We start from the raw sequence: 24,596 nt of genomic DNA on the forward strand, positions 1-24,596 counted from the left end.
TTTAAGCTGTAACACTTCCGCTCTTTTAGGCTGAGCTCACACCTTGCATGTTTGATGTGAATTTTACACCCAATTTATTTTTCAGCCCCAAAGTGGGTGAGTTTTTCTTAATCTCATCCCCACTCAAGTCTGTGTGGGGCAGAATCCATATGGAAATTACCTTTTTTATGCTTTTTCTTATTATTTACAGCATGTCAATTTCTGTAGTGGATTTTACATATTCATTTCAATGTGGATCCTTTAATCTGTATGTTAAATTGACGGCCTGGCATAAAATATGGATGATTTTTTTTCCATGCATTAATAAAATGTTTATACACTGCAGATTAAATTTTATCAATCCAGATGTAAAATCCGCACCAAATACGCAAAGTGTGAATTCGGCCTAAAAGAGAATGATACAGATCTGCAATTGTACATATAAGCTATAGACAAGGGAAGGAGTCAACCATACTTTTCTAATACTGAACAACTCTTTTTGATAAATTTTAGTATAATGAAATTATTATTATTGATTACTTATTATAATTTTTGGTTCACTGACTATTGCTAATAAATAAATTTAAAACAAGAATCGGTCTCAGTGTTTTTCTTCTCGGCGATTATTATATCTCAGAGTTACCAGGATACATCGATGATACTTCATATTCCTGACCAGTCTCCTGTCCATCATCCACGTTCCAGATCCAGTCCCCTGTCCATCATCCACTTCTCAGATCCAGTCCCCTGTCCATCATCCACTTTTCAGATCCAGTCCCCTGTCCATCATCCACTTTCCAAATCCAGTCCCCTGTCCATCATCCACTTTCCAGATCCAGCGACCCGTCCATCAACCACTTTTCAGATCCAGTCCCCTGTCCATCATCCACTTTCCAGATCCAGTCCCTTGTCCATCATCCACTTTCCAAATCCAGTCCCCTGTCCATCATCCACTTTCCAGATTCAGTCCCCTGTCCATCATCCACTTTCCAGATCCAGTCCCCTGTCCATCATCCACATTCCAGATCCAGTCCTCTGTCCATCATTCACTTTTCAAATCCAGTCCCCTCTCCATCATCCACTTTTCAGATCCAGTCCCCTGTCCATCATCCACGTTCCAGATCCAGTCCCCTGTCCATCATCCACGTTCCAGATCCAGTCCCCTGTCCATCATCCACATTCGAGATCCAGTCCCCTGTCCATCATCCACTTTCCAGACCAGTCCCCTGTCCATCATCCACTTTTCAGATCCAGTCCCCTGTCCATCATCCACTTTCCAGATCCAGTCCCCTGTCCATCATCCACTTTCCAAATCCAGTCCCCTGTCCATCATCCACTTTCCAGATCCAGTCCCCTGTCCATCATCCACTTTCCAGAACCAGTCCCCTGTTCATCATCCACTTCCCAGATCCAGGCCCCTGTCCATCATCATTTATTAAATGAAACAAACAGGTTTTCTTCCCATCTTGTGGAAGGTGGTTGGGGTCGGATTCTCATTATTGGGGTCTTTTCATTTTTTGTGCAGTTATTCTGTTTTAATATGGTGCCTCAATAAATGAATAATAGCCATGAGTGCCCTCCTCAACAAGTGAAAAGCCCCTATAGATACTAATAACAGCGAGAGTGGAACTGACCTGAGCAGTCATCCACAGGCCACTGGTTTGGGACCCTCAAGACAAGCTAATTACCAAATCTATTGCACTATTGGATGTGCTTTTTTGTGTAGACCAGGCTGCAATGTTCTGATGCAGGAGAAGCAGGAGACCTCTGAGAATAAGGTCCCGGCAGGGCAGTGTGTGGACGTAACACTGTGACTACTAATGGCATGATCCTCTGTGGCTAGCATGGTCTGGGGCATCGTGGCTGACATAGTCTAAGGGTATTCGTGACTGTCAGGATAATGGGCACTTTGGCTAACATTTTCAGGGAGCAATGTGGGTTCAATATGTCTGAAAATGTGAAGGGGAAAGCTAACAGGACATAGAGGATTTGAAGACAACGATTGATGAGCGGGAACTACAATGCTCGATACTCATAACTAGTGATGAGCAAGCACTAGAATGTTTGGAACTCGTTAACAACAGTTGTATGCTTAGATGGGCGCGACTCAAGAGCTGAAATATAATGGAATTGAATGGGGAACTCAAGCATTTTTACGGAATATTTCCCAGAAAAATGCTTGAGGCCCACATTGATTTTCATAATACGCGGGTGCTCGAGTGCCCGAGCATGGTAGTGCTCGATAATCACTAGTTACGAGTACAGAGCACTCGAGCATGGTAGTGCTCGATCATCACTAGTTACGAGTACAGAGCACTCGAGCATGGTAGTGCCTGCTTCATTACTAGTTATGAGTAGTGAGCACCAGAGCATGGTAGTGCTCACTCATCACTAGTTACGAGTACCAGGCACCCGAGCATGGTGGTGCTCGCCTCTAACAGCAGCAGGTAAATCAGAGATCTGACTGTAAACACATACCGGTGTGGAGCATGTCTGAAGCCGGCGTTCATAGGAGATGATCATTTCAGCAGTCCAGAGCAGTGCTGATACATCGTTCTGTACGGCAGAAGTTATCGGAATATCGCAGCTTCAAGTCCCCTAAGGAGATGAGTAAAAACAGTAAAAAGCGAAAAAAAAGTATGAAGAAAAAACAAATAAAGCTTAAATACGGCTATGTTGATGGAAAAAATAAACAGGTTTTTGCTCTTGGAAGAAGGGGAGGAAAAAACAAAAATGAAAAGCAGAAAATTGCCAGGTGGTGAAGGGGTTAAACTTATTTGCATGGCTAAGGCTGCTTTCACACATCCGGCTTGAGCTGTGCGGCTCAATCCGGCTGTGCAAGCTATGCAACGGATGCGGTGAAAACACCGCATCCTTTGCATAAGTTTTTCCCATGCGGCCCGTCCGTTTTTTGCCGCTTGCGGCATGCTACTGAGCATGCGCAGTGGCAAAAACCGCATGCGGCGGCCGGATTAGGTTTTTGCCGCATCGCGCCGCATCCGGCCGCCATAGGCATGCATTGAAAAATGCGCTGCATCGGCCGAATGCGGCGTGATGTGGTTTTTTTTCCACACGAAAAAACGTGCCAGGCAACGTTCCATCCGGCCGCCGCATCGGCTAAATCTGCCGCATGCGGCAAAAACCGGATGGAGCGCAAGGCTTTGCGGCACTAATTAAAGTCTATGCAGAAAAACCGCAACCGGCAGCAAAAAAAAACGGTTGCGATTTTCCTGCAAAGTGGCGGATTGTGCCGCATTGCAGAAACCGGAGGTGTGAAAGCAGCCTAACCGGGCCAGAATGGTGACAGTGGCGGAAAATCGCAAAATATCTCACATTTTTTAAACAATTATTGTAGTGAATGTCGAAAACGCCTTCACACATGGCTCCCATTGTGCACAGTGTATTTTATATTGTGCGATCAGGCAGGAAAAAAAATAGTAATATCGTAAAACCTTAATATATTTTTTTTTTAAAAGAAAAACTATTGTGTATGAATCCGCCCTAAAGCGAGACTTATTATTCAGGCTACTCAGTATTCAGGCTTATCACATACTGGCAAGTGGAGGTCACCATGACACCACAGTAACTGAGCTCATGAGGGAAGCAGAGGCGGCCATCTTGTGGACGGCCCTTGTAACTGTTTAATGAAGGGATCATACACACAGTACACCTCTGTGTGGAGCTGGAGCAGAGGCTTCTTTATGAGGAGTCTTATACACCACTATATAAATGCAAGACAGATCAACTGTTATATACCTTGGGGAGCTGGGGATGCTGAGGAGCTGGGGATGCTGAGGAGCTGTGGACGCTGAGAAGTTGGGGATGCTGAGGAGCTGGGAACGCTGAAGAGCTGGGGATGCTGAGGAGCTGGGGATGCTGAGGAGCTGGGGGATGCTGAGGAGCTGGGGATGCTGAGGAGCTGGGGATGCTGAGGAGCTGGGGATGCTGAGGAGCTGGGGACGCTGAGGAGCTGGGGACGCTGAGGAGCTGGGAACGCTGAAGAGCTGGGGATGCTGAGGAGCTGGGGACGCTGAGGAGCTGGGGGATGCTGAGGAGCTGGGGACGCTGAAGAGCTGGGGACGCTGAGGAGCTGGGGACGCTGAGGAGCTGGGGACGCTGAGGAGCTGGGGATGCTGAGGAGCTGGGGATGCTGAGGAGCTGTGGACGCTGAGAAGTTGGGGATGCTGAGGAGCTGGGAACGCTGAAGAGCTGGGGATGCTGAGGAGCTGGGGATGCTGAGGAGCTGGGGGATGCTGAGGAGCTGGGGATGCTGAGGAGCTGGGGATGCTGAGGAGCTGGGGACGCTGAGGAGCTGGGGACGCTGAGGAGCTGGGAACGCTGAAGAGCTGGGGATGCTGAGGAGCTGGGGACGCTGAGGAGCTGGGGGATGCTGAGGAGCTGGGGACGCTGAGGAGCTGGGGACGCTGAGGAGCTGGGGACGCTGAGGAGCTGGGGATGCTGAGGAGCTGTGGACGCTGAGAAGTTGGGGATGCTGAGGAGCTGGGAACGCTGAAGAGCTGGGGATGCTGAGGAGCTGGGGATGCTGAGGAGCTGGGGATGCTGAGGAGCTGGGGATGCTGAGGAGCTGGGGACGCTGAGGAGCTGGGGACGCTGAGGAGCTGGGAACGCTGAAGAGCTGGGGATGCTGAGGAGCTGGGGATGCTGAGGAGCTGGGGACGCTGAGGAGCTGGGGATGCTGAGGAGCTGGGGATGCTGAGGAGCTGGGGACGCTGAGGAGCTGGGGACGCTGAGGAGCTGGGGACGCTGAGGAGCTGGGAACGCTGAAGAGCTGGGGACGCTGAGGAGCTGGGGACGCTGAGGAGCTGGGGACGCTGAGGAGCTGGGAACGCTGAAGAGCTGGGGATGCTGAGGAGCTGGGGACGCTGAGGAGCTGGGGGATGCTGAGGAGCTGGGGACGCTGAAGAGCTGGGGACGCTGAAGAGCTGGGGACGCTGAGGAGCTGGGGACGCTGAAGAGCTGGGGACGCTGAGGAGCTGGGGGATGCTGAGGAGCTGGGGACGCTGAGGAGCTGGGGACGCTGAGGAGCTGGGGACGCTGAGGAGCTGGGGACGCTGAAGAGCTGGGGACGCTGAGGAGCTGTGGATGCTGAGGAGCTGGGGATGCTGAGAAGCTGGGGATGCTGAGGAGCTGGGGATGCTGAGGAGCTGGGGATGCTGAGGAGCTGGGGATGCTGAGGAGCTGGGGACGCTGAGGAGCTGGGGACGCTGAGGAGCTGGGGGATGCTGAGGAGCTGGGGATGCTGAGGAGCTGGGGACGCTGAAGAGCTGGGGACGCTGAGGAGCTGGGGACGCTGAGGAGCTGGGGACGCTGAAGAGCTGGGGACGCTGAGGAGCTGGGGACGCTGAGGAGCTGGGGACGCTGAAGAGCTGGGGACGCTGAGGAGCTGGGGACGCTGAGGAGCTGGGGATGCTGAGAAGCTGGGGATGCTGAGGAGCTGGGGATGCTGAGGAGCTGGGGATGCTGAGGAGCTGGGGATGCTGAGGAGCTGGGGACGCTGAGGAGCTGGGGGATGCTGAGGAGCTGGGGATGCTGAGGAGCTGGGGACGCTGAGGAGCTGGGGATGCAGGCCAGGTCCCTGCTCTTGGGACTCTTCTTGGGGCACATTTGCAGCCCCTGCCCCTACTTACACTCTGTTATATATACGATCCCTTGTTTGCTGCCTTTCATCACAATTCACATTGGTTGCAGTAAACACGTGATCACATTCCCGCGGCTCCTCCACCAGAAGAAAGCGCAATGGCAGTTACACTGCCGGCAGGGGGCGCTGAGGAGCGCAGCGTCACTACGGACTGCACCTTTGTGAATCCACGTCTGGTCTAACCCCTAGGGCCGCATCACAGGAGCAGTACGGTGCGCGGTACCAGCTCCTCCCTCTGGCGCCACCTGCTGGTCTGGACTGATTGTTGCCTATGACGCCATAACATGGACAACCTCCTGAGGGGAGCGCTGCTAGTGCTGTGGGCGGCAGTTGTGCTGGGAAATGAGACAGTAGGTAGGAGAGGAAACATTCACTATAGGAAGCCATCAGCTCTGCGCTTATTGTATATGTTGTATCACATGGGTTATATCCACTCAGTATGTATATATCATAACCTTAAATACAGTGTGCCCCCATAACAGTGCATATGAGAGTGTCCCCATAACAGTGCATATGAGAGTGTCCCCATAACAGTAGATATGATTGCCCCATAACTATATATGAGAGTTCCCCCATAACAGTGCATAGGAGTGCTCCCATAACAGTGCATATGAGTGCCAACATAACAGTTTATATAAAAGTGCCACCCTAACAGTGCATATGAGTGTACCGCCCCACTCTCAGCAGCCGAGCTGCTCGGATCCGGCCCTTCTGTGGGTGGCTCGAGGGACTCCGGACCCGGGGGCCTCACGGTCACTTCAAATGAAAAGGGGGAGTGATGGGATGGTGGATGTAGGACGTATATGTACGGGCTGAGCCGTACGGAGTTCGTGACGCCACCTGTGTGGTGATATTGGACACCACCGCTGCAGTTACGGGGCACCCGGGGGAGATGTTGTGCAGCAAGTTGTTAACCCCTCCGTGGGCAGGGATGGTGGCCCCGGGACCCGTTGGGGGATTGGCGGTTAAGGGAGATGGGCGACCGCAGGGTGCTGGTGTACTCACTATTAGAAAACACACAAGTCTCTGGTAAACCAAGGTGATGGTGGTCGGTGCCCACAGCCGCCTGCGTTCGAATTCCGCCACCCAGCTGGTGGTCTCTGTCTTTCTCCTGCACCTGTTTAGAATGGTGGATTGCCTGTGCATGCAACTACAGGAGTCCGCTCCTGGCTGGATGTGGCCTAAGGAGCCCTTTGCCCGCAGACGCTGGCCCGGAGGATCTCTGAGCCATGGCGGTGGCCTTTTATCCTCCTCGGTGGGCTGTTGCCTTCAGTCGGGACTTTGGGTGAGACAGGACCTCTAGTCCTGGCCGCAATCAGTTAATTAACTAGTTCCAGTCGCTTCTGGGCCTAGCTTCAGGGTCTGAGTACCCCCTGTGTGCTCCGGTTTCCAAGTCGGTTCCCCGGGTCGGTACCGGCGGGCCACAACCCTGTCCCGGTCCACGTCGGTTCCACCGAGCCGTCTTCCCGGCTCCTGCAGACGGAGACCGCCGTCTGCCTCCTAGCCAAAGGCACCAGGGCTCCTATCCTGGTACCTGTTTAATTTGGGTATTCGCCTCTGCTGGAGCTGGACACAGCTCCAGCCCACACTCCTCTCCCACTTGAACTCTAAACACTTTCCAGCTATTTCCCGCCCCGGGCTATCTAAAACTCCTAGGTGGGCGTCTTCCAACCACCTGGTTCCGCCCCCTGGTGTGTCTATCAAGCCCTGAGGGGGGGTGACTAGGTTTTAAGGTTGGCTGTGTGTTACCTGTGGGGGAAAGGTGTAATGCGGGGCCCTATCTGTGACTACCTGGCCCGTCCAGGGCGGCACATGAGTGCCACCCTAACAGTGTATATGAGAGTGCCCCCATAACAGTGCATATGAGTTCTCCCATAACAGTGCATATGAGTGCTCCCATAACAGTGAATGAGTACCACCCTAACAGTTTATATAAGAGTGCCCCCATAACAGTGCATATGAGAGTGCCCCCTAACAGTACATATGAGAGTGCCCCCATAACAGTGCATATGAGTTCTCCAATAACAGTGCATATGAGTGCTACCCTAACAGTGCATATGAGAGTGCCCTCCATAACAGTGGAGATGAGTGTCCCCATAACAGTGCATATGAGGGTGACCTCCATAACAGTGTATATGAGAGTTTATCCCTTAGTAATGGATATAATAGTGCCCCCCATAACAGGTGATATGAGAGTGCCCCCAGCCCCATAACAGTGGATATGAGAGTGCCCCTGATAACAGTGCATATGACAGTGCCCCCATAATAGTGGATATGAGAGTGCCCCATAACAGTAGATATGAGGCTGTCCCCATAACAGTGGATATCATAATGTCCCCATAGAGAAGATTTCACAAAGGTTCCATTACAGTAGATGTGAGATGCCCCCAGAGCGGTGGATAATGTAGTAGCGCCCCACATAAGAGTACATGTCAGTGTGATTCAGTAAATTCGCTCCCCTAGAAGGTGCGACTGTGGATTCAGCCCCTTTACATTACTATATTCTGTGTTGTCAGAGTCAGCTTACTCTTCTGTTTCTAGGTCTATGTACAGTTAGGTCCAGATATTTGGACGGTGACACAAGTTCTCGTATTTTAGCTGTTCACCAAAACATATTCAAGATACAGTGATATAATCAATATGGGCTTAAAGTGCAAACTCTATGCTTTAATTTGAGGGTATTCACATCCTAATTAGAGTAATGGTTTGGGACAGGGGTGGGGAACCTGTTTTGAGCCGGGGGCCATTTGGAAATTTCTACCAACCTTCGAGGGCTGCACAAAATTATCAATGTGAAAATGACCCTGCTATATTTGATCAAACAATTAATTAACTGACAACTATGGCGGCCGGAGCTGCTCGTCTTTGGTGCAGCTGTGATGATTAGTGATACTAATCATGTTTCTTCTCACAGCTACTTTTCCAGGTTTGTCTCGGCCTGGAGCACAGTCAACTCTTTGTGATAATAAGATTGGTAAATCATATACATCACATAACAGATGCTGTATATACATCACAGGAGACACTGGAGGCACATATATCACATAGGAGACACTGGGACTGCTGTATATACATCATAGGAGACACTGGGGTCACATACATCACTGGAGGGGCTGGGGGCATATACATCACATAGGAGACGCTGGGACTGCTGTATATACATCACAGGAGACACTGGGGGATATACATATCACACAAGGGGCTGGGGACATGTATATACCCCCAGCCCCTCTCGTGATGTAAATGCCCCCAGTCCCTCCTGTGATGTATATGTGCATACACATCACAGGAGATGCTGGGGGGCATACACATCACAGGAGCTGCTGGGGGGCATACAGATCAAAGGAGATGCTGGGGGGCATACAGATCATAGGAGATGCTGGGGGGCATACAGATCACAGGAAACGCTGGGGGCATGCACACCACAGGAGACGCTGAGGGAATGCAGATCACAGGAGACACTGGAGGCATGCTGGGGCACAGATAAAACATGAGGGGCTGGGGCACAGACACCACATGAGGGGCTGGGGCACAGACACCACATGAGGGGCTGGGGCACAGACACCACATGAGGGTCTGGGGCACAGACACCACATGAGGGGCTGGGGCACAGACACCACATGAGGGGCTGGGGCACAGACCCCTCATGAGGGGCTGGGGCACAGACACCACATGAGGGGATGGGGCATGTACAAAACTGGAGAGGCTGAGGCATGGACAGCACTGGCAGCTGCACGGAAGCACTAGGTGGCAGCACAGACAGAACTAGGTGGCAGCAAGGACAGCACTAGGTGGAAGCATGGACAGCACTAGGTGGAAGCACGGACAGCACTAGGAGGATTCACGGACAACACTAGGAGGCATCACGGAGAGCACTACGGAGGGGCTGGGGCACATACATCACAAGGGGGGCTGGGGCACAGACACCACAAAAGGGGCTGGGGCACAGACACCACAAGAGGGGCTGGGGGCATACACATCACAAGAGGGTCTTTGGCTGTCTCGCTAAATTCTCCTAAAAAGGGGCTGAAAGCCCGTACTTACGAAGTGCTCACTGATATCCTAATCAGGCACAAATACTAAGATTCTTTATAGCAAGATATTATTTATGTTAATAGCACATGAATAATCAATGGCACATAGGCATTAGCACTATAGTCATAGAATCTTATACAATAACAGAAATATGCATCAACATTACCGTATGTTTTAGCATTCCTCCCTCATCGGAGGGACTCAATTAGTGAGAAGGAAAACAACCCGGCCTCTGCATCACAGGCGCAGTGCGTCCACTTTGAGCTTCCTGGAAATGTCCCTGTCTCACTAAGCGAGCCCTGTATTTTTATACCAAACTTTGTACATTGTGGTCGTCGTGTGCACTGAGTATTGCAATTGGTGACCAGCATGTGATTGCTGAGTCATGGTCATATAACCTGACCACACGATGCTGTGGGTACCAGTAGCTTCCTACACATGTTGCTAGCTTGACCACTAGTTTCCTGCATATGTTGCGCATGTGTTGCAATGTTTCCTGCATATGTTGAACTGTAAGGGTTCTTTCCTCATAACAGTGGTTTGTTCAAGACCTGCTAACACGTACTCTTTCTTCATCATGGTGAAACCGGGTCAACCAGAGGACACCTCTCATATACTGAGTTTGGATGGATCAAATAAGACCTGTGATCAGTATCTTTTGATTAGGATTCATATCTAATCACACTCATTCTTCAGTCATATCACATTGGTATCACAGGGGCACAGACAACACAAGAGGGGCTGGGGCACAAACAACACAAGAGGGGCTGGGGCACAGACATCACTGGTGGGAGGCACAGGCATCACTGTTGGGAGGCACAGGCATCACTGTTGGTAGGCACAGGCATCACTGTTGGGAGGCACAGGCATCACTGGGGGAGGCACAGGCATCACTGGGGGGTAGCACAGGCATCACTGGGGGAGGCACAGACATCACTGAGGGACACACAACACTGGGGGGCTGTACACAGCACTTGCGGAGACCTGACATCAATGGAGGGAGGAGGGACACACAAACCTGGGGTGATACACACCATTGGGGGGCACATAGTACTGACCGTTGCACGCAACTCTGGGGGGAGGGGGCCACAAAGCACTGGAAGGGCCACACAGCAGCAGAGGACGGGCGCTGGACACATAGAAGCGCCGGACTCACACCACTGGAGAGCAGGCACCAGACACGCAGCTCCGGAGGGCAGAGGGGCAGGCACACTGCTCCAAAAGGCAGAGGGGCAGGCACATCGCTCTAGAGGGCAGAGGGGCGGGCACACCGCTCCAGAGGGTAGAGGGCGAGCACACACTGCTAGAAGCTGGGAAGCTGCTGTGGGATGGAAGCGCAGAGCGCTAAACACCCACAAAATAAAAGTCCTGAGCTCGCTGACACTGGCCACAAGCAGAGCATGTGGGGATTTAAGAGGCCAGCGGCCTGCAAGACCGCGGTGGTGGCTCGAGCACTGCTGCTCCTGGGAATCTACCCGGGGGCCGTAGAAAAGGACATGGCGGGACGCATGCAGCCCGCGGGCCGGAGGTTCCCCACCCCTGGTTTAGGAATTACAGCTCTTTAATATGTAGCTGCCTCTTTTTCACAAGACCAAAAATAATTGGACAATTATCTCAGAAGCTCTTTAATGGGCTGCAAGGAATATTCCCTCATTAATCCATTAATTAGGCAGGTAAAAGGTCTGGAGCTGATTCCAGGTGTGGCATTTGCATTTAGAAGCTGTGGCTGTGACCCAACAACATGATGTCAAAGAACTCTCAATGGAAGAGAAACAGACCATCATTAGGTTGAAAAAAAGAAAAATCCATCAGAGAGATAGTAGAAATTATAGGAATGGCCAAATCAACTGTGCAAAAAAAAAGAGCACACTGGTGAGCTTGAGAACTCAAATGCCTGGATATCACAGCAGACAACACTGGTGGATTATTGCAGATTTTTTTCCAGGATGAATAAAAACCCCAACATCTACCCAAGTAAGGCCCTGTGCGCACGCTGCGGTTTATACCGTGGTTTTGCCGCAGTTTTGCTGCAAAAAATGTTCCTAACCTTGCTGCAGTCCTTCCCCTGCAAAACATATGGTAAAAAAATATGCTGTGCGCACACTGCGTTTTTTTTCACCAACAGCTTTTGCTGCATGTTTTCTGCAGCAAAAAGAATTACATGTCACCTCTTTTCTGCATGTATCTGCATTTTTTGCCATAGATAATGGTCAAAAACCGTAGGGAACAACCCGTGGAAAAACCGTGGCAATACTGCGGCAAACCGTGGCAAATCGCGGTAAAACCGCATGCGGTTATTGGGTGCGGTTTGCTGCGGTTTTTTTACCATAGATGCGGTAATCTTTCAGAAGGTCCGGAATTTTCTTAAGAAAATTCCATTTTCTAGTGCGCACAGGGCCTAAAGAACACTCTCTAGGAAGAAGGTGTTTCAGTATCTACCATGAAGAGACTTCATGAGAGCAAATACAGAGGGTTCACCACAAGATGCAAACCATTAATCCGCCTTACAAATAGAAAGGGCAGAATAGACTTTACCGAAAAAACATCTAAAGAAGCTGCCCAATTCTGCAAAAACAATTCTATGGAAAGATGAGACTAAGATCAACCTGTAGCAGAATGATGGGAAGAAGAAAGTATGGAGAAGGCTTGGAACAGCTCATGATCCAAAACACACCACATCCTCTGTAACACATGGTGGAAGCAGTGTGATGGCCGGGCATGCATGACTTCCAATGGCCCTGGGTCACTAGTGTTTATTGATGATGTGACTGAAGACAGAAGCAGCTGGATGAAGTCTGAAGTGTACAGGGCTATACAGTCTGCACAGATACAACCAAATGCAGCAAGCGCTTCACCGTGCAGATGGACAATGACTAGAGTTGATCGAATCCTCCAAAATCCTGGACCGGTAGATCACTGCCGGATAGAAAAAAAAATCCGGATCCAATCCAGATTCCGGTGCCCATATAAGTCTATGGGGAACAGAATCCGGAGATTAGAAACATTTGTGGAGGGGATAAGGGGGTAGGAGCACGCATGGTATACTCACCCGAGGCTATGTAATGGCAGCAAACTCCTTCCGGGTCACGCTTTCCCCTCCGGAGCCGACAATTCAATATTTATTGTTTTGCCCACCCACCGGCGTGCGTAATTTGTTGCAGTTAGATGCGCCCCCACCCTGAGTGGCAGCGTGGCAGCTGACTGCAACAAATCACAGGCGGCAGGTGGGCGGGCAAAGCAGTGCAAGTGTCTGCGGGTCAGTATGGTGAACGTGCATGTGTTTCAGAAACACATGCACGTTCCTGTCAGAAGTATGCAGCTGTGCCAGTGATGAGCTGTCAAATTCGTACAAGTCTGACATGACATCAGCCGGCACAGCTTGTGCTCTCTGACTATGAGCGTGCATGTACACAGAAACACATGCACGTTCCTGTCAGAAGTGTGCGCGGCCTTGCTGGTGATGCGCTGTCAGACTCGTACAAGTTTGACATGACATCAGCCAACACATCCTGCGCTCTCTGAGCATGAGCGTGCATGTACCTAGAAACATATGCATGCTCCTTTCAGAAGTGTGCGCTGTACCAGTGATGAGCTATCAGACTCGTACAAGTCTGACATGACATCAGCCGGCACAGCCTGCGCTCTCTGAACATGAGCATTCAAAGACACAGAAACACATGCACACTCCTGTCAGATGTGTGCGTGGCCTTGCCGGCGATGTGGCTTTTTGTTTTTTTAATTTTAATAAATAAATTAAAAAAAAAACGACGTGCAATCCCCCCTAATTTTGATACCCAATCATGATAATGCCGGCTGAGGGCTGGTATTCTCAGCCCGCAGCTGCCCGGTATTGCCGCATCTATTAGATGTGACAGTCCCGGTGCTTTACCGGCTCTTCTCGATTGCCCTGGTGCGATGGTAATTGGGCTAATAAGGGGTTAATAGCCACGCACAGCTGCTACTAAGCCCTAGGTTAGTGATGGCACAGGCGTCTATGAGATACCTGCATCACACTAACCTGTAAATGAAAGTAAATAAGCACAGACACAGAGAAAAATCCTTTATTTGGAATAAAGTACAAAACGCACCCTCCTTCACCACTTTATTAAAGCCCAACACCCTGCAGGTCTGGCATAATCTACACAAGGCCCCACGCTGCTTCAGCTCTGCTATATAACACAGCCAGCGGCCATACAGCACGACCGCTGGCTGTGCAGACAATGACTGAGCTACAATAACTGCATGGCAGGCAGATACTGTAACAGACTGGGGGCGTGGTCTGCCTGCAACCAATTACAGACGAGAGGACAGCCGCTGGGCGGGGAAAACACGGAAAGCTGCGTGTATACGATGCACAGAACAGGAAGTGAATGCGCGACCCGGAAGCAGTGTGCCGCCATGACACTGAGTCTCGGTAAGTATTAAACGCTGTTTTATTTTCAATTATTTTCCCCATTGCAGGATCCGGATCGTGCACCCGGAATTCCGGATCCAGCAACTGCAAAAGCATCCCAGGACTTTAAGGCAGAAGTGGAATATTTTACAATCGCCAAGTAAATCTCCAGATCTCAACCCCATTGAGCTCCATTTCACATTCGCTTAAGACAATACATGAGGCAGAAAGACCCAGAAACAAGCAACAACTGTATTCAGCTGCAGTATAAAGTCAGACAATCTAATATATAAAGCTGAATGTGTGTATGTATGTGTGTATGTCTGAGATTCGCATCTGCACCGTCGCAGCTACAGCCACAAAATTTTGCACACTCACACATCTGGAGCCCCGAGAGCGTCATAGGCTATGTTGTGAGGCGAAATTTTAACCCACGCGTTCCAATTTACCAATCAATTTTGCCCCTATCTTCAAAATGGGGAAAAAGTGAAACGAAAAGTGTATCCGCACCATCGCATTTACAATCACGAAATTTTGCACAGACACCTCATGTGACCCAGGGAACGTCATAGACTATGTTTTGACAGGAAAATTTAACCCCGCGCTTTACAGTTACTCTCCAAAAAACTTGCCTCTATTAAAGTAAATGGAGCCTGGAACTACAGGTTATTAGTAGGAGCTGTGATTGGTTGCTATAGGAACAAAAGACATTCATAGTATAAGAAGCTTATACGTAAGGTAATAAGATGTCGGTGGGGAGACGGATAGAGAGAGACAGACAGAGACAGACAGAGAGACAGACAGAGAGACAGACAGGGAGAGAGACAGAGAGATAGAGACAGACAGGGAAAGAGACAGACAGAGACAGACGGTGAAAGAGACAGACAGAGACAGACGGTGAAAGAGACAGACAGAGACAGACGTGAAAGAGACAGACAGACGGTGAAAGAGACAGACAGAGACAGACGGGAAAAGAGACAGACAGAGACAGACCTGGAAAGAGACAGACAGAGACAGACGGTAAAAGAGACAGACAGAGACAGACCGGGAAACAGACAGACAGAAACAGACCTGGAAAAAGACAGACCTGGAAAGAGACAGACAGAGACAGACCTGGAAAGAGACAGACATACATGCAGACAGGGACAGAGACAGGCAGACAGGGAAGGAGGAGACAGTCAGAGAGACAGACAAAGATAGATAGGGAAAGACACAGACCTTGATAGAGACAGATGGGAAAAGAGACAGAGAAATAGACGGGGAGACAGACGGGGAAAGAGACAGACTTGGGAAAGAGACAGACCTAGAAAGAGACAGATGGGGAAAGAAACAGAGAGATAGAGACAGACAAAAAAAGAGAGCCAGACACAGGCAGACGGGGAAAGAGACAGACAGGGAAAGAGACAGACGGGGAAAGTGACAGACGGGGAAAGAGACAGATGGGGAAAGAGACAGACGCGGAAAGAGACAGACCTGGAAAGAGACAGACAGAGCACATTACTTGGCCAATTTAGTTAAATCTGTGTGGAATATCTGTGGTGTTGAAATATATGTTGTGAAATGCTTCTATTAGCTTAGTTTTTGCCTTTTAATAATTACATTTCTATCTATTTGTTTTGTGTTTTCTGTGTGCAGAATACATTTTTGTTAATACATTCTATTTTATTAACAGTTATTAACCCGGGCGAAGCCGGGTAGTACAGCTAGTACATCATAAAGGAGGAAACCCAACGTTTGGTGTCATCCATGACTTCTAGACTTCAGACAGTTGTTGCATGCAAAGGATTCTCTATGAAGTACAGTGGAACCTTGGTTAACGAGAACAATCCATTCTGGGAGTGTGCTTGTTAACCAAGTTACTCGTTCAGTACAGCAAGATTTCCCATAGGAAATGATTGCAATGCAGACAATTCGTTCCACAACTTGTTAAATGTCCCATCCTGGTTCCCTATTGTGCCATTCCACACACGTACAAACACGCACACACACACAAACACGCACAAACACACACAAACAAGCACAAACACACACATAGTATACTCACCTTACCTTCCGTTCCATCGCCAGCCTCCTGGATCTTGAAGTTTGCCGGTACAGGATGTGTATCGGGTAACCATCGCAACTAGAGAGTAACTTCTGCTGCCAGAGCGCTGACGTCAAAGGCAGGAACTGCTTGCCTCTGATTGGCCAGCGCACTGCCTTTGAGTAGCGGCTGACAGTGGAGGAACCATCGTCGCGATGGTTGCCAATACACATCCTGTAGCCGCGAACTGTAAGATCCATGAGGCCGGCGATGGAATGGAAGGCACACATATTATGCTCACCTTACCTTCCATTCCATCGCCGGCCTCATGGATCTTGCAGTTCGCCACTACAGGATGTGTATCGGCAACCATTGTGACGAGGAAGGAACTTCTGCTGCCAGAGCAAGTTCCTCCCTCATTGCCTGGTTGCCGATACAGATCTATGAGGCCAGTGATGGAACGGAAGTTAAGGTGAGCATAATATGTGTGTGTGTGCGTGTGTGTCTGTGTGTGTGTGCGTGTTTGTTTGTGTGTGCTTGTGCGTGTTTGTGCGGACTGTAAGAGCGGGTCACGGCGCGTTGGATGTACGGAACCAGAAGGGTGTGCGGTGAGTATTTTGCTCGTTCAGTGAAGCTTGCTCGTAAACTGAGTTACACATTTACAGCAAGCTTTGCTCGTTATGTGAAATACACCCTAACTGGGTTACTTGTTAAGTGAGGTTCCACCGTATTAACATTTTTAATTAAGGTAAAGTTAATTTGTACAATTACGATTGAGCCCCTGAAATGAGGAGGCTTTGTTGAAAAATATTCTCACAGAAAATGAGAAGGTGGAGAAACCAAACAGAAAATAAATCACAGAAAAAGAAATTTACTCCTAAAATACAAAATTTACTGAGGTACAAAGTTAAAAGGTAAGGAATAAAAATGAAAAACAAAAAACTCCCAATAACACTAAGTGTGGAGAGAACGGCCACTATCCAAAATGAGGAAAGGGGTATGATGAAGAAAACCAGCTGGTTGAATGTGAACCAGTGAGTGATCTATCCGAATAAGGATACCACAACACTGATTAACTTATGCTAATATTTTTATGACCAAATTAGACAAAAGTTACCACTATCAGACAATCACCAACAAAACATTCAACCCAGTTGATAGTGCATAAGTCGGACCTAGACAATCTTGTCACAAGTCAGACAGTCAGTCAGATCAGTCTGTAAGGTGTAGTCATCAATTACATAGAGTCAGCCATCAAAATTTGAGCATCCCCAAGAGAATTGTGGGACAAAATAATATCAAGACGTTTCACCTCTCAGAAGAGGTTCATCAGGGGTATATACATGTATAGAAATATTCATAGATAGATGTATTCGTTCTCTCATAAAAACAGAGATTATATAATATAATATGGGACCACCATAAAAAGATTGTCAACGGACAGTGGGCTAGGTGCTCCTGATGTATCAGGACCCAGAGTGCTTCTTTATAACATAGCTGCTGGATTAAGAAGCCTCTTTTCCAGGAAAGTCCTTTATCAACTCATCTCCAGTAAGCCGAGTTAAAAAAAACCCATCATAGATTCACTGTAGCAGCCAACCGGTGGTATTTTTTATTTCCTACAAGGCTTGTAACATATAAATGTATGCAAAGGAGGCTGACAGCACAGCTAACAATATGTGTACATCATAAGTCCTCACTATCTGCGGTGTATCAGATCAAGCACCAGAGGAACACACAGGTAACAGATGTCCTACATGTCCAGTCAGACTTTACATAGACCAAGTTGCTGTAGCTCCAGTGTCTGTCCTCAGGTGGGGTACTCTGGGTGCTGATACATCAGGAGCACCTAGCCCACTGCCCTCTGACAATCTTTTTATGGGGGTCCCATATTATATTATATAATCTCTGTTTTTATGAGAGAACGAATACATCTATCTATGAATATTTCTATACATATATATCCCTGATGAACCTCTTCTGAGAGGTGAAACGTCTTGATATTATTTTGTCCCACAATTCTTTTGGGGATGCTCAAATTTTGATGTCTGACTCTATGTAATTGATGACTACACCTTACAGACTGATCTGACTGACTGTCTGACTTGTGACAAGATTGTCTAGGTCCGACTTATGCACTATCAACTGGGTTGAATGTTTTGTGGGTGATTGTCTGATAGTGGTAACTTTTGTCTAATTTGGTCATAAAGATATTAGTATAAGTTAATCAGTGTTGTGGTATCCTTATTCGGATAGATCACCCACTGGTTCACTTTCAACCAGCTGGTTTTCTTCATCATAACCCCTCCCTTATTTTGGATAGTGGGCGTTCTCTCCACACTAAAGGGGGCTTTACACGGTAGCGATATTGCTAGTAATTTCTAGCGATATCAAGCATGTAAGTAACCGCCCCCGTCGCGCATGCGATTGTTTGTGATCGCTGCCGTAGCAAATATTATCGCTACGGCAGCGTCACACGTACTTACCTGGTCGGCGGCGTCGCTGTGACTGCCAAACAATCCCTCCCTCAAGGGGGAGGGACGTTCGGCATCACAGCGACGTCACCGCGACGTCACTAAGCGGCCGGCCAATCAAAGCGGAGGGGCAGAGCTGAGCGGGACGTAACATCCCGCCCACCTCCTTCATTCCGCATTGTGGCCGGCGGCAGGTAAGGAGACGTTCCTTGCTCCTGCGGTGTCACACACAGCGATGTGTGCTGCCGCAGGAGCGACGAACCACAACGAAAAACAACCCTTACTGATTTTTGAGTTTGGGACGACCTCTCCATGGTGAACGATTTTTACCATTTTTGAGGTCGCTTGATGTCGCAGGTACGTGTCACACGCTGCGATATCGTTAATGACGCCGGATGTGCGTCACTAACAACGTGACCCCGACGATAAAACATTAACGATATCGTAGCGTGTAAAGCCCCCTTTAGTGTTATTGGGAGTTTTTTGTTTTTCATTTTTATTCCTTATCTTTGTTGAAAAATAGTTGCAATTTCTAAATTTTTCACAGGATATTTTTAACTCCTTTTTATTAAACTGAAAGTCTCCACCTCAATCGCATCTCAGTTGTTTTATTTTAAATTAAAAAAAGCGGCATGCAGATCCCAAATCACAAAGATTCAGAAACTACCCAAATATTTCTGAACTTAACTACTTAAATATTTCCCTTATAAACTTTAATAACAGACAGGAGGCAGCACTGTAGGTAGACACATCCAAAATTAATACAGGAGAGGGTTCTTTGGTAGGATTATATAGACATATATGGAGGAATGCTAGTGCACGCTGAGCTAAATGGTCAAGGAGACCATCTGACATCTGGCACACGTGTATTCTAGCCATTCATACCCATGCACAATACTTGCTTTGATCTGGATGGTTGTCTCAGCAGCTCTACTACCCAGTAGTACATTTGATTACTGGGGGGTCTGACTACTGGGACCCCCACCGATTCCCATAATTAGGGTCCCACAGTGATCTATAATGGAGCAGTGTTTCCTATACTTGACCACTGTTTTATTCATTGCTCTATACTTTTTTTGTTAAATCTTTGGACTTTTTTTTTAAGACTGGCTAATTTTATAAAGCCCACATAATAAAAGGGTTATCACATCTTCAGGGCCCTCCTAGCAGGCTCGGCATACTCCTGATGATTGACAGTTCAGACCTAAGGCTTAGCTGAGCTGCTGGCCCTAATTATGCCCTCTGCCATACTACAAGACGAGACGCCTATGCCGATGCAATATCGGAGGAGCACAAGGGCACTGAAGCTAGCTGGATCTAGCAATGCGATCAGCTTCAGAGCAGCACTTGTAAGCTCTATATCAAAGAGTGTGCAAGTGCTTCGCGCCTTGCCTAGGAGACCGACCACTGCTGATACCCAGTGATGGCCGATAACCTACCTAACTATAAAACTAGAAATCTATCCATACTTTAATGAATAGAATTTTTAATATTAGGTAAATTGCTTTTTGAACAAGCACTTTCTCAAATTTACCCATTTAAGAAGTTAAAAGAACGCATTTAATCTGATCAAACTCTGCTGATAACTTCTTATCTCTTCAGGTTGTGGGAAGGGTCCACTGTCAGATTCAATTGGATCCCGTATTGTAGGAGGCCATGATGCACTTCCAGGGGCCTGGCCATGGCAGGTCAGTCTTCAATATTACAGATTTGGATTTGGATTTGGCTATAGACACTCGTGTGGAGGATCCGTGATCAACAGGAGATGGGTGATGAGTGCTGCCCACTGCTTCATAGATAAACGGTATGTATTATTATAATGCCTGATAATAGTACAAGGCTATCTGACATTGAGGTAGGAGTAGCGATGGGCGGACCTGGACTGTAAAAGTCCGGACCTGCGCAGTTTCAAACTTCCCCTCAGGGAATTCCGCTAATGATCCGGGCTATGGTCTGGTAATATGTCCCTGGGGATGGTCTGGTAATATGTCCCTGGGGAAAAACTAGTTTCTTCATGCAGCATCTGATGGTATTTAACCGGTTGTTAAGCTGGGTTCTTTTGCCTCTGCACTTAAGCTATTGCACTTTGCCTCTCTGGATTCAGCCCACACTTGCATTATTGCTTTTTACATGTTTTGCTGTTTGGGCTATTAACTAAAAATCCTTTGTGGACATATTGCTTATTCTAATGTGCCATTTATGTCTTTATTGCCTTTTTTCTATATAGGCATTTCACCTATTCAAACTGGCTTATCTTCCTACTTTTGCTGTACACGGTACAAAGATATATTTTACTTGTACTTTTGCTGTGTGAATTCTCTCCTTCCCCTTCCCACTTACATACAGATGTATATTTTTTTTTATTATAAAATGTTACAATTTGGGATACTATTTAAATTACCGGCTATTGTTGTGTATATGTTTTTTAAATGGTCTTAATATGTTTCCGTGGTTGTTATATAACACAAGTTTGTTCACGGATATTTGACTGCATTTTTTTGCATTTGTATGTGTTTTTATCCATAAAATTATATATCTTTTTTACTATAAATTGATTGTTTGGTGATCCCCCATTATTTGGCACTTCTTTTTCTTCTTTGCTATTAATGATCCAGATTCGGCACTCGAGAAATATAAAAAAAATAAAAGATAAATAAAGAAAATAAGAATGAAGTAAGAGCTTCATACTTACCCAGGCTCCAATGCAGCTGTAACTGCTCCCGTGGCCCCTCATTGACTTCTGGGGCTGCTCTTTATTGCTCATCCATATGCACTGCTTTCCCCACCTGGCGTCCTGGCGTCTGTGATCGGTTGCAGTCAGATGCGCCCCCAGCCTGTGTGACAGTGTCTGACTGCAACCAATCACAGGCACTGTCTATGAGTCACTATCTTGCGGGAAAAATAAATAAATAAATAAATAAAGCATTTGGCATAGGGTCCCCCCGTATTATGATACACAGCCATGCTAAAGCATACGGCTACAGGCTGCAATCCCCAGCCGTGCGCTTATCCTGGCTGTGTATCAAAATAGGAGAAACCGCATGCGGCTTTTTGTATTATTATTTAAATAAATAATTTTAAAAAATCAGTTTGCTGTCCCCCAAATTTAATACCCAGCCAAGGCAAAGCCCGACAGCTGGGGGCTGGTATTCTCAGGTTGGGGAGACCCATGCTTATTAGGCTACCCCCAGCCTAAAAATAGCAACTGGCAGCTGCCCGTAATTGCCGAATCCATTAGATCTCTGCGCTTTACCTGGCTCTTCCTGATTGCCCTGGTGTGGTGGCAATTGGGGTAATAAGAGTTTTATGTCAACTCACAGCTGCCACTAAGCCCTAGATTAGTGATGGGAGGCGTCTACGAGGCCTCCTCCATTACTTATATGTAAGTGAAAAGAAATAAACACAAACACCGAAAAAATCCTTTATTTGAAATGAAAGACAAAGAAGCACCCTCTTTCGCCACTTTATTAAACCCAAAACACCCCTGCATGTGCAAAGTAATCCACATGAGGTCCCACAACGATTTCATCTCTGCTACTCTGAATTCACACCTAGTGGCCATAGAACATGACTGCACACTGTGAGGTTCAGGCAGTGACTGAGTGACCCATGCGATCAGCGGTGATGTCACTCAGGCTATTTGCTCTCACAGGTGGAGGACCATGGGAACTTCCAGCTGTGACTGCAAATCACCTGAGTGATGTCACCGCTGATCGCGTGGGTCACTCAGTCACTGCCTGATCCTAAATGTGTAACAATCAAAATGACTGCTGGAACTCCATTGTAAATGTGAACAGGGTGCTAGCCAACAAATGCATAATCTATATGAAGTGAAAGCTGCACACCAAATTCAGAGTAATATGAACAAGCATAACTGCTTGAGGATGCATAAAGAATGAAAAATACAACTAGCCATATGAAAAATGGAAAAAAAATTTTTTGGTGATATTGCATAACTGCTGAGGATTATTTTGAAAAAAAGAGATATTTAGCTAATGTATTGATCAATTCATTACTGCCCCATACCCACTTCATGGTAATCTCTTATTTATGGGGTCCCTAACAAAATGTTACCTCTATATGCGGTTAAAACCTGCTTGTGTGCATGGGTACTTAACCAAATGTTACCTCTATGTGCGGCTGAAACCTGCTGTGTATGGGAAGCAAGGGACCTGGCAATATAGGAAGTTGAATAATCATGGCTAAAGGGCGGGATTGGGTTCTCAGACAGAAATAAAACTGCATAACAATCAAAATGACTGCTGGAAGGAACTCCATTGTAAATGTGAACAGGGTGCTAGCCAAAAAATACATAATCTATATGAAGTGAAAGCTGCACACCAAATTCAGAGTAATATCAACAAGCATAACTGCTTGAGGATACATAAAGAATGAAAAATACAACTAGCCATATGAAAAATGGAAAAAAACATTTTTGGTGATATTGCATAACTGATGAGCATTATTTTGAAAAAAAGAGATATTTAGCTAATGTATTGATCAATTCAATTCATTACTGCCCCATACCCACTTCACGGTAATCTCTTATTTATGGGGTCCCTAACAAAATGTTACCTCTATATGCGGTTAAAACCTACTTGTGTGCATGGGTACTTAACCAAATGTTACCTCTATGTGCGGCTGAAACCTGCTGTGTATGGGAAGCAAGGGACCTGGCTATATAGGAAGTTGAATAATCATGGCTAAAGGGCGGGACTGGGTTCTCAGACAGTAAAAAAACTGCATAACAATCAAAATTGTTAGGGACCCCATAAATAAAAGATTACTGTGAAGTGGTCATGGGGCAGTAATGAATTGATCAATACATTAGCTAAATATCTCTTTTTTTCAAAATAATCCTCAGCAGTTAAGCAATATCACCCAAAAATTTTGTTTCCATTTTTCATATGGCTAGTTGTATTTTTCATTCTTTATGTATCCTCAAGCAGTCATGCTTGTTCATATTACTCTGAATTTGGTGTGCAGCTTTCACTTCATATAGATTATGTATTTTTTGGCTAGCACCCTGTTCACATTTACAATGGAGTTCCAGCAGTCATTTTGATTGTTATGCAGTTTTTTTTCTGTCTGAAAACCCAGTCCCGCCCTTTAGCCATGATTATTCAACTTCCTATATAGCCAGGTCCCTTGCTTCCCATACACAGCAAGTTTCAGCCGCACATAGCGGTAACATTTGGTTAAGTACCCATGCACACAAGCAGGTTTTAACCGCATATAGAGGTAACATTTTGTTAGGGACCCCATAAATAAGAGATTACCGTGAAGTGGGTATGGGGCAGTAATGAATTGATCAATACATTAGCTAAATATCTCTTTTTTTCAAAATAATCCTCAGCAGTTATGCAATATCACCAAAAATTTTTTTTTCCATTTTTCATATGGCTAGTTGTATTTTTCATTCTTTATGTATCCTTAAGCAGTTATGCTTGTTCATATTACTCTGAATTTGGTGTGCAGCTTTCACTTCATATAGATGAACCTCAAAGTGGGCAGTCATGTTCTATGGCCGCTAGTTGTGAATTCAGATATGTAGTAGAGCTGGAATAATAATGGGACCACGTGTCGACTCAACGGACATCAGTTATTTAACAACGGACAAAAAAGTTGTCTTTGCAGAACTTTTTTCCCAGCGCATCTCTGCAGGATCTGTTCTAACTGATGATTACAGGACATGTGAACTTAGCTTGTACAGTCAATATGCATGCTCACTACACACCTATATGAATTAATTGAGGGGTGCAGTTTCTAAAAAGGGGTAACTTGTGAAGGATTTCTCCTTTTCTGGCACCTCAGGTGCTTTACCAATGTGACATGGCATCCGCAAAATATTACAAATAAATCTGAACGCATATATGTTACCCTATTAAACATGAACATTTGGTGTTAAAGCAACTTTTTGTGGTAAAAATGTATTTTTTCATTTTCACAGCTCAATATTATAAAATTTTGTGAAGCCCCCGGGAGTTCACAGTGCTAACCAAACATCTGGATAAATTCTTTGAGGGGTCTAGT

At 47.0% G+C, this 24,596-nt stretch overlaps 1 protein-coding gene across 1 annotated transcript in view; it reads left to right on the forward strand.

Moving 5' to 3' along the window:
- The first annotated feature begins 5,745 nt into the window (after positions 1 to 5,745).
- Positions 5,746 to 24,596, forward strand: part of TMPRSS12 (transmembrane serine protease 12) — a 90,388-nt gene continuing 71,537 nt past the window's right edge. The window contains exons 1-2 of the mRNA XM_075334507.1: positions 5,746 to 5,992; positions 20,166 to 20,367. Of these exons, the coding sequence (XP_075190622.1) occupies positions 5,923 to 5,992; positions 20,166 to 20,367 (272 nt within the window). The 5' untranslated portion in view covers positions 5,746 to 5,922. The remainder of the gene's footprint in view (positions 5,993 to 20,165; positions 20,368 to 24,596) is intronic.

Source organism: Anomaloglossus baeobatrachus, chromosome 2 (genome assembly GCF_048569485.1).
Source record: "Anomaloglossus baeobatrachus isolate aAnoBae1 chromosome 2, aAnoBae1.hap1, whole genome shotgun sequence".
Lineage (NCBI taxonomy): Eukaryota > Metazoa > Chordata > Amphibia > Anura > Aromobatidae > Anomaloglossus > Anomaloglossus baeobatrachus.